This window comes from Rhinopithecus bieti, unplaced genomic scaffold (genome assembly GCF_001698545.2).
Source record: "Rhinopithecus bieti isolate Rb0 unplaced genomic scaffold, ASM169854v2 scaffold_30917, whole genome shotgun sequence".
Classification (NCBI taxonomy): domain Eukaryota; kingdom Metazoa; phylum Chordata; class Mammalia; order Primates; family Cercopithecidae; genus Rhinopithecus; species Rhinopithecus bieti.
Genome location: NW_016813304.1, coordinates 51,316 through 62,250, shown reverse-complemented (window position 1 = coordinate 62,250; position 10,935 = coordinate 51,316). Strand labels below are relative to the sequence as shown.

At 36.1% G+C, this 10,935-nt stretch overlaps 1 protein-coding gene across 1 annotated transcript in view; it reads left to right on the top strand.

Moving 5' to 3' along the window:
* Window positions 1-10,935, top strand: part of NLRP14 (NLR family pyrin domain containing 14) — a 54,970-nt gene that overhangs the window by 39,650 nt on the left and 4,385 nt on the right. The window contains exons 7-10 of the mRNA XM_017847967.1: window positions 1,080-1,250; window positions 1,677-1,847; window positions 3,304-3,474; window positions 5,923-6,093. Of these exons, the coding sequence (XP_017703456.1) occupies window positions 1,080-1,250; window positions 1,677-1,847; window positions 3,304-3,474; window positions 5,923-6,093 (684 nt within the window). The remainder of the gene's footprint in view (window positions 1-1,079; window positions 1,251-1,676; window positions 1,848-3,303; window positions 3,475-5,922; window positions 6,094-10,935) is intronic.

Sequence of the window (10,935 nt, the reverse complement as noted above, 5' to 3'; positions counted from 1 at the left end):
AAAAAAAAAAATCTCAAGAAACCCATAACTCAGGGGAAGGATAAAAAAAAATGAACTACCAACTATTTAATACTTGTATCTACAGTTAGAAACTTTTAAAATGTTTTCGGTACCATTTTGCTTCGTAAGTGGGATATATTTTCTTTCATTTTTCTTTCTGTACCTTTATGTCCAGAAACTTCCAAGTACTATTGCCTGTTTTTAACTTAAGGCGATTATTAGTTATGGGTTGGTGCAAAAGTAATTGTGGTTTTGGGCAAGCTGAGCTTTTTCAGCCTTAGGCTATGTTCTAGGTCTTCTATTAAGATCTAATTCTGGGCTTAGGAGGAAGCTTCTCCTGTCCCTTCCTCTATATACCCTGATTTTGATGAAAAGAAACAATTCTTGAGTGACTCAAGTTGGTAAGTCCTTGATTAAAAGGAATACCCAGAAAAATACCAAATATCAGAAATGCTGCTGCTGCTGCCTGGCTCATTACAATGGGTTAGTATTACTCCCAACCATGTACAAGGCACAAGTTGTCTCTAAATATGAGTCTCTCTACATGTGCTTTTTCTGTTTCTCTTAATCTTTAGAAATGGTTTTGTTTTATTTGTGATTTACTTATTGTTTTTCACTCTTAAGGACTGGATTCCTCAGAAAACATGGGCTCATAGATAAATGAGTTCACGGGAGACACAGCTTTTGCTCCCAACTTCCTGTCTATTTCTGTTCTGTTTCAGAAGTCAGAGTATAGAAGAATACAGTCATCCTTCAAGCCATATCTTCTAAGTTGTAGTTTGAGGAAATTCCTCCCAGACTAAAAACGATTACCTTTTAAAGATATTTTGAATGCTCTCAAATATATTTTATAGGGAATAAAGGGGGTGGGAATGTGATAAACAATCTCTTTCCCTTCCCTCCTTAACTCTGTCAGAGCCTTATGCTTTAGTTAAACAACTTTTTTTCCATGTAGAGAAGTTGGATTTTCAGGCAAGATCCCAAAGATTAGGAAACTTCCTACCTTCGGGCTTGGTGGGTATTGGTTGTACTTCTTCTCTAAGGAATGGTCATTCTTGTTTTTCTGTGTTGTTTTCCAGGTTGGAATCCTGCAACCTAACTGTATTTTGTTGTCTAAGTATATCTAATGTTCTCATCAGAAGCCAGAGCCTGATATTTCTGAATCTGTCAACCAATAATCTGTTGGACGATGGAGTACAGCTTTTGTGTGAGGCCTTAAGACATCCAAAGTGTTATCTAGAGAGACTGTCGTGAGTGTTTCTGTTTTGTTTTCCATAGAGTCATTTTGCTTGGTTCTGTGTAGCTTAATTATGATCTGATGGGGGAACTGCTTGGGTCTTGACACTAACTGACTCATTTGTCAATCCTGAATAAGCTCTACATGTATCCCCCTTCTCTTCCTCTACTTCCCTCTCTTTTACTTCACTTTTAGACCTATCATTTTTTTCTGATTGAGCTCTTTACTTTCATTCTTTTCTAAGCTTCCCCTCTCCCCTTCCATGTTTTATATCCTGCAAACAGCTGCAATGGAATTCGTAATTTAAATAGGTTTGTTGAGGTTAATTTTATAGTCAAGATATGGGGGTTACAAGCACCACTGATTTCCCTGTGAAGGAGAAGAGGAGCATGAGCTTTGGGAATTGACAGATCCCTTCTCATCTCTGTTTCTTTTTCAGCTTAGAAAGCTGTGGTCTCACAGAGGCTGGCTGCGAGGATCTTTCTTTGGCTCTCATCAGCAATAAAAGACTGACACATTTGTGCTTGGCAGACAATGTCTTAGGAGATGGTGGAGTAAAGTTTATGAGTGATGCCCTGCAACATGCACAGTGTACTCTGCAGAGCCTTGTGTAAGTGTCTTCAAGTTTTATCCTCAATACATATTGTACATTTTGAAATATGTTTAAAATAGTAAAATGTTATGAACACAGTCTGTTCCTTGCTTTTTCCCAGTTATCCTTAATGAAGAAGAAGGTGAAAATGACATTAATAATTGACATTTATTGTGTCCTAACTCTACCCTGGATCATGTGTTAAACATGCTTATTCTGCAAAATAGTATCTGATGCTGTCAAATTGGCCACCCTATTTTGAGGGGCCTCCTTCTACAGATGAGGAATGTGAGCCTTAGGAAGATAATGCACCTTACTTAATATCTCACAAGAAAATGATGAATTCAGAACTAAAGCCTACCACCTATCCTACTCTATAATCTGAGCTCAGAACGGAAATACAGCACTCTGTTGTATGTCTGAATCACATTGTGATTATTCTATTCATTTTTGTTAGATAATTTTCTAAACATTGAATTAATAAGCCAAGGTTTTAATTTGATTAAATATGGTTAAGTTGCCTTCCAGATAGATTGTTTATATTTCCAGCAGCAGTCTAGGGACCTGCACTTTAACACCCTCATTGGACATCTATAATCTTTTGACCTGTATTAATTAAATAGTTGAAAAGTAACTTTTAAAGTAATTTAAATGTTGAGCATCTTTTCAAGTGTTTTTGATCCTTTATATTTAGGAATTTCCTCTTCATAGGCTGCTTTTTCCTGATGTTTTCTATTATATATGTTATATATTATAGTTATTAATATCACATATACATTATTATTTTATATATATTGCAAACAATTTTCTTAGCATGTTGCTTTATTTCTAACTTTATGGTCATTTTAGAATAGATAAATTTAAAATTTTGTGATGTCAAATTCTGCCTCATGACTTCAAGAAGTTTTGTCGTAATTGGAAATACCTTTCTTTTTTAAAAAAAATACACATATATCATCTCATACTCTTTATGGTTTACTTTTAACATTTACATGTTAAATTATTCCAAATTTATTTTGTTATAAGGCTTAAACTTATTTTTCCCCATATATCAGATCTATTGTACCAAAGCAATAATGGCATAATATGGATTTTCCTTACTGTTTGAAAATGCCGCTTCTATTACGTACAAAGAGTACTTACTTTATTGTGACTACTCTTATTCTACTCCATCTACCTGTTCTTCTAGTCCATGGAGCTACTTCTGCAGTAGAGAACTATGTATATGTGTAATGTAATGAGGTTAGCATTTGATTTATTGTAAGAAAAATGCTGAAGAATATGAGTCTAGTTTGTAGCCCAATTTGATGTAAATCTGTTTCCCAAGTGAGACAGGCTGGCAGTGAGGGTGTTTCATCTGAAATGGAATGTTGACAAATAGATAAGGGATCAAATCATGAAATCTTTTCAAAGAGAGAAATCTCTGGACAGTACAGCAGTAATTCCATCTTTCTTCACATTGTCCTTCCTGTAGGCTGAGGCACTGCCATTTCACTTCACTTAGCAGTGAATATCTGTCAACTTCCCTTCTACACAACAAGAGCCTGACACATCTGGATCTAGGATCAAACTGGCTACAAGACAATGGAGTGAAGCTTCTGTGTGATGTCTTTCGGCATCCAAGCTGTAATCTTCAGGACTTGGAGTAGGTTTTCTGTTGCTTTCCTTTTGTGTAGTTTCAAAAACAGTGTCTGGGGAGATACTGAAAGAAAGGCTGAGAACTGAGTATCTATCAGAGAAAAGAATATACAGCTGATTTTCCCTCTGCCTGGGACAAGCTGGGGAAGTCTGCTCATCAGATTTTTGAAAATAATTACCATAGTAATTCTAATAAACTTTCCTCAGGTAATAAGGACCAGAGGCATCAGGCTGAACAGTGGCCATTTTATTCTTTCCTTGGTTGTGCCCCAGTGAATCTACTGTGTGTCTTCTACTTTTAATCCAGAAGCTGAAACTGTTTTCTACTAGTTTTTCTCTTACATTTATGTTTAAACTCAGTTTTATAATTAGGTCGACTTCCAAATAAATTGGGAAGGGGATTTTTACAACATCCTACATTCCACTGCTGAACAGCAGCCATTTTATTCTTTCCTTGGTTGTGCCCCAGTGAATCTACTGTGTGTCCTCTACTTTTAATCCAGAAGCTGAAATTGTTCTCTACTAGTTTTTCTCTTAGATTTGTATTTAAACTCAGGTTTATAATTAGGTCAACTTCCAAAGAAATTGGGAAGGGGATTTTTACAACATCCTACAATCCATTGCTGAACAGTAGCCATTTTATTCTTTCCTTGGTTGTGCCCTAGTGAATCTACTGTATGTCTTCTACTTTTATCCATGAAGCTGAAATTGTAATCTACTAGTTTTCCTTTTAGATTTATATTTAAACTCAGGTTATAATTAAGCAAACTTTCAAATAAATGGAAAGGGGATTTTTAACAATGTCCTACACATTTTTAAACTCCAACCATTTTCATTAATATTATGTTTTCTCAGTCTGTGAGCAAGTATACATATATATGCATTGCATGTGTATACATAATTTTGATTGCTGTATGGATATGATTTGGGGTTTCCTTTTCACTTGATAGTATTTCAGAAATACATTTATCAAGGTGTGCATGCTGAGAATAAAGAAGAAATACATTTAAATACTTATTTCAAATTATCTTCTTGATTATTTTAATGACTGTATGGTATTTTGTATTTCATTGCATAAATACTTTGGCCAGCGTGAATCAAGACAGAGGCATCACTTAGCAATCTCAGCTCCCTTTCCTACCAGGGCCTTCCAAGTGACCAGTAACTTTTGTGAGCCATTAAGGGTCTAACCCCAGCATAGTTTTTCAGATCTGTAAAGTCAAGCTCTTTGGTAGACCCAGAAGTATTTGTCGTGACCAGACTGACTCATGATAACTAAACTTCCAAATGAGTTTAATAGTTTAATGTGACAACTATAAACACGAAGGCAATTACACTGTAGAGTCCAATCAATACCTTTACTTACTTTAGGAAAGTGTAGATAATATGGGTTATTTTGTGATTCTCTGGAATTTTGTTCATCATTATTCAACTGGAAGACAAAGATTTACTTAATGGATGTTGTTAAATCCAATGTCTTCATTTAACTACAGAGATACAATTTCTAAGTGACCTATATACTCAAGGTCTTTGCTAGCCAACTTTCTCTCCTTAGCAATGCTGTGAACAAAGCTGTACTTTCTTAGTTACCTTCCAAAGCCTCTGTGCAGACCATGTCAATTCTCTTAACCAATATTTTCAACCAGTATGAACTAGATGCTAAGGAAACTAAAAGTCAGTAAGGTGATGCTTTTGTCCCCAAATAACGTAAAATGCTGATTACAAGGAAATAAATATAAAGCAAATTACAATGTATTCCATACAGTGTTATAAGGATATGACAACAGTCTCAGGGATTAAGGTTGGGACTTCTCAGTGGAGACAGAGTTACTTTAGGCTAGAAAAATGATGAAGATTCTGTTATGTGGGGATATGCTAAACAGAAGGAAAGGAGAGAGAATAGAAGAGAAACAACAACAAATATGGTTTAGTTGGAGAAAAATTCATGTGTGTGGTTAGAAAATAATGTGGGGACAAAGTATGGAAAGAGAAAGCTTGAGGTCAGATTGTGAGTGCGCTTGAATACCACGCAAAGGACCTGGAATAAATATCTTTTTATATGTAGCTTTCTTCTCTGAAGATAATACTTTGAGATGGATTCCAGGAAACTTTTTTCACTTAAAGATATATTAAAACTGAAAGCACAGAGATCTATTGATTCCTTGGGAAAGCTTATATTCATTTTTTTTAAGTATTGGTAAAAATAAATGTTTATACCCTTGATTTTTAAAGCTCTGTAGATAACAACCTGTTTGTGGAAGACAACAGTTTTACCTGCTGGTTTCTTCTGCTCATTAAGAAATCCCATCTGTTTTTACTGATAAATTAGACCCTCCCATGTATGTCCTGGATTGTAGATAGAAAAGAGGTTCAAATACCTGGGTGTATCTCCTAGGAGGAAACTTATTAAGCCTCACAATGGAAGGATTCACTTTTCCTATTGTAATTCTTACAGATTGATGGGCTGTGTTCTCACTAATGCATGTTGTCTGGATCTGGCTTCTGTTATTGTATACAACCCAAACCTGAGGAGCCTGGACCTTGGGAACAACAATTTGCAGGATGATGGAGTGAAAATTCTATGTGACGCTTTGAGATATTCAAACTGTAGCATTCAGAGACTCGGGTGAGTTCATAGTTTTCCATTAAGAAAATGATGCCTATTTGGTAGCTAGTATAGCTAGAAGATAATTAGTGTATGGAGAGAGGATACAAACTAAATGGGGCTAGAAGGTAAGTTACTCTCAGAAAAAAGAATCTAAATTTCAAATAAATGGATCAATGTACTGCATGTTCTTTACTATAGAAGCCATATTTCACATTTCTTTGTGTCCCCTTTAGTACCTTGGACAGATGCTTAGTATTCAAGTGGTACCTGGTTTGGGTCTTCCATGTTCTATCATTCTTCAGATAGTCCACTTGTCTTTGAATTAATTTTTTATTAAATTGAAGATTTTTACTAATTATCTTCTATCTGTAAAAGACTGTGTTCTTAAGGAGCTTGTAATCTAATAAAATCACATTCTGTGTTGTGGACATTTCTTATGTTCAATTCTGTATTTAGATTTTTGTTTAATTTTGAACTGATACTGGCTAGTACATTTTCACTTATACAACATGAATTATTGACCTCAGGGTCAAGAATTGTGCTCTGGTGTGGGAAGCTCAGACATAATGACATGTATCATCCTTTAGAAATTTAACAGTCTTCCAGAGAAATCTCCCCGGCTCTTCCAAGAAAATGAAGCTTTTATATTTCCATTGACTATATATTTTTATAATAGCAATGACAATGATGTAACTGTTAGGTCTGAGATTTAATTTTATCCTACTTACAACCTAATAAATTCACCTGTTATTGTTTCATGGATGCTAGCCAAAAAACAAAACCAAACTCACAAGACTTATCAGAGACAAAGGACTTTATTGCTTGTAGCAGAGCAAAGCATGAGTATTAGCATGTCTGTGTCAGTTCCTTTTGTCCCCCAAGTCTCACAGGGCTGATGAAGAGGGTCCAGATGGAAGAGGGTCCAGATAGAGATTGAGAGACCCGGGATTTTACGGGAGGCAGTAATAAGCCTGCTCTTTGTCCCTCAAGGTTGCTCATTACAAACGCAACCCTGGAAAATGGCCCAGGTAAAGAGTTGTCAGGGCCTTCTATTTTTGTTAACAAACATGTAGGGGAGAGAAAGACCTATGGAAGAATATCTCCCCAAAATGTCTACCCCTTGTTTCTACACAGTAAAATCTTGGCTTCTGGTGAATTTTCACATAAATATGCTACTCCACTGGCCACTCTGATTAACAGAGATTGGGACCAAATCTGTTCAATTAATCTCATCTACCATTTAATTAAGGCCGCTAATAACAAAACTCCAAGCATGGGATGAGGCCAATGTGTAGTATTGATTTCAAACATTCCCACAGGGGTCTGACTTAGTCAACTGAGTAAGTTCCAGGAAGGACTAGGTCTTTTATGCATTAGAACCCATACAAGGGAGCCTAAAATGACCTGCCATTCTTTGATGTCACTGGCAATAAATAAATAAAGATGGGCCAAAAGCAGTCCTCCTCCCCAGTAAAGAGACAGTTAGCAGTCCACTCTTCCCCACAAGCAAACATGTAACTGAAAGGAGTAGAGGTCACTCTAATTTTGGATTTACTGTTATATTTTATTTGGTTAGCCATTGCATTAGTTTGATTAAGCTAGGTGAGCAGTCTCACTGGTAGTTGTAGCTGCCTTATTCTCATACATGGTATATTCCAAGGCTGTTCTGGCATCAAGAGAAGCTTGCAGATTTGTATCAAATTGAAACAAGGTTGTGCTCGTGATTGTATTTGTATACATATGATAAGGCTCCATATTAGGAGGCTGCTATTGATGGCATCAGGCAGAGCAAAGCAATTCAGGACCTGCTATGTCTACATTAGATTTTCTGTTTCCATAGTGTGTAGACAGGCATAACAAACCAGGCTGTGGGTCAGTCTGCCAGCTGCAGTTGCTGCGTAGACTCCATGGACCACATAATTATTTTGCCAGGCCGAAGTTTTGGATCTAGGAGAAAAAATAGAGCATGAATTGTTCTCCTCACTCGCCACACCTCCAGGTTCTAAGGTGTTCCATTCCAAATATTGTTGCTGCTCTTCCCCTACACCAATGAAATCAGTTTGTCCCATCCTAGTGGCTAGAACTTCATCTATTCTCCAATTATCCTTTACTTGCATGGAGACCTTCGGTCTGGAGGAATCATACAAATGGGAGAGAGAGAAAAACATCTTTACAATATTTACAGAAACCCATTATATCTTATACATTATATTCCAATTCTATTATTATCTCTGAAATATCAAAGGCAAATTATGAAGCTTTGCAGCCTCTAATCTACCTTTTAAAAATATAGGTAGATGTAACATTCTATTTTATAATTTTCCTATATACTCATTTTTTTCCCCAGCAAAAAGTATTGAAATTTTTCTCCCCTCTGCTTGGTAGGGACATCTTTGTTATAAACCACATTTTCATTGGTGCATGGATCTGTTCCTGGGTTCTGTTTTCTCTTCCACTGACCTGTTTGTAATTCCCAGTTCTAACAATGCTGTCTTAATTAATATAGCTCCATAATAAGCCCTGATACCCACTACAGCAAGTCTTCCCATCTTCTTAAAGAGAATTTTGGCTCTCCTTCCCCTTTACATTGGCAAATAAATTGGAAATATCAACTTATCAAGTTACATACATATGTACTGCCCCCCAACCTACCTATATGTTGGTGTCTTGAATCGAATTGCATTTATTCTATCAGTGAGTCTCCTGATACACCAAAGACATATCTCATTTATTTAGGTCTGTCAATAAAGCTTAGTAATTTTTTCTTGAGTGGTCTTGTATTCTGTTACTGATTAACTTTATTCCAAAGTGCTTGCTCTATTTCATGCTGTTGTAAATGATTGTTTTAGTTATTTTTTTCATTGTGTTTATACATAGAAACATAGGATTTTTTTTAAAGTTGGTTTCTTATCCAAAGCCTGCCACATTCTCTTGCTTATTCTAGTTGTAATTTGTAGATACTTTTGTATTTTTTAGGTATACAATCACATAATTTAGGAATAATACAATGTAGTTATTTTTTCCTTTTCTGTTCTTATATTCTTTTTTTCCTTTTTTACATGCCTTAGTAGCTGTTAATATATGTGATATAATGTTAACATGTCTGGGGATAATGAACTTTCATATGTTGTTCCCAATGTTTAAAGCACAATTTCAGTGGTTCACCAATTTATCAATTTAAGGAAATTGTCTTCTACACCTAGTTTGCTAGGAGTATTCTTTTTCTTTTTTTAAATTATACTTTCAGTTCTGGGATACATGTGCAGAATTTGTGCAGGTTTGTTACATAGGTATACACGTGTCATGGTGGTTTGCTGCACCCATCATCTATATTAGGTATTTCTCCTAATGCTATCCCTCCCCTAGCCTCTCATCCCCCAACAGGCCCTGTTGTGTGATGTTCCCCTCCATGTATCCATGTGGTCTCATTGTTGAACTCCCACTTACAAGTGAGAAGATGGGATGTTGGATTTTCTGTTCCTGTGTTAGTTTGCTGAGAATGATGGTTTCCAGCTTCATCCACGTCCCTGCAAAGGACATTAACTCATCCTTTTCTATGGCTGCATAGTATTCCATGGTGTATATGTGCCACATTTCCTTTATCCAGTCTATCATTGGTGGACATTTGAGTTCGTTCCAAGTTTTGGATATTGTGAATAGTGCTGCAATAAACGTATGTGTGCATGTGTCTTTACAGTAGAATGATTTCTAATCCTTTGGGTGTATACCCAGTAATGGGATTGCTGGATCAAATGTTATTTCTGGTTCTAGATGATTGAGGAATCGCTACACTGTCTTCCACAGTGGTTGAACAAATTTACACTCTGACCAACAGTGTAAAAGTGTTCCTGTTTCTCCACATCCTCTCCAACGTCTTTTGTTTCCTGACTTTTTAATGATCACCATTCTAACTGGCATGAGATGGTATCTCACTGTGGTTTTGATTTGCATTTCTCTAATGGCCAGTGAAAATGAGCTTTTTTTCATATGTTTGTTGGTCACATAAATGTCTTCTTTTAAGAAATATCTGTTCATATCCTTTGCCCACTTTTTTATGGGATTTTTTTTTTCTTGTCAATTTGTTTAAATTCCTTGTAGATTCTGAATATTAGCCCTTTGTCAGATGGATAGATTGCATAAACTTTCTCCCATTATGCAGGTTGCCTGTTCACTCTGATGACAGTTTCTTTTGCTGTACAGAAGCTCTTTAGTTTAATTAGATCCCATTTGTCAATTTTGGCTTTTGTTGCCATTGCTTTTCGTGTTTTAGTCCTGAAGTCTTTGTCCATGCCTATGTTCTGAATGGATTGCCTAGATTTTCTTGTAGGGTTTTGATGTTTTTAGGTTTTACGTTTAAGTCTTTAATCCATCTTGAGTTAATTTTTGTATAATGTGTAAGGAAGGGGTCCAGAGCCAGTTTTCCCAACACCATTTATTTAATAGGGAATCTTTTCCCCATTGCTTGTTGTTGTCAGATTTGTCAAAGATCAGATTGTTGTACGTGTGTGGTGATATTTCTGAGGCCTCTGTTCTGTTCCATTGGTCTATATATCTGTTTTGGTACCAGTACCTTGCTGTTTTGGTTACTGTAGCCTTGTAGTATAGTTTGAAGTCAGGTAGCATGATGGCTCCAGCTTTGTTCTTTTTGCTTAAGATCATCTTGACTATACGGGCTCTTTTTTGGTTCCACATGAAATGTAAAGTAGTTTTTTCTAATTCTGTGAAGAAAGTTGATGGTAACTTGATGGGGATAGCACTGAATCCATTAATTACTTTGAGCAGTATGGCCATTTTCATGATATTCTTTCTTCCTATCCATAAGCATGGAATGTTTTCCATTTGTTTGTGTCATCTGTTATT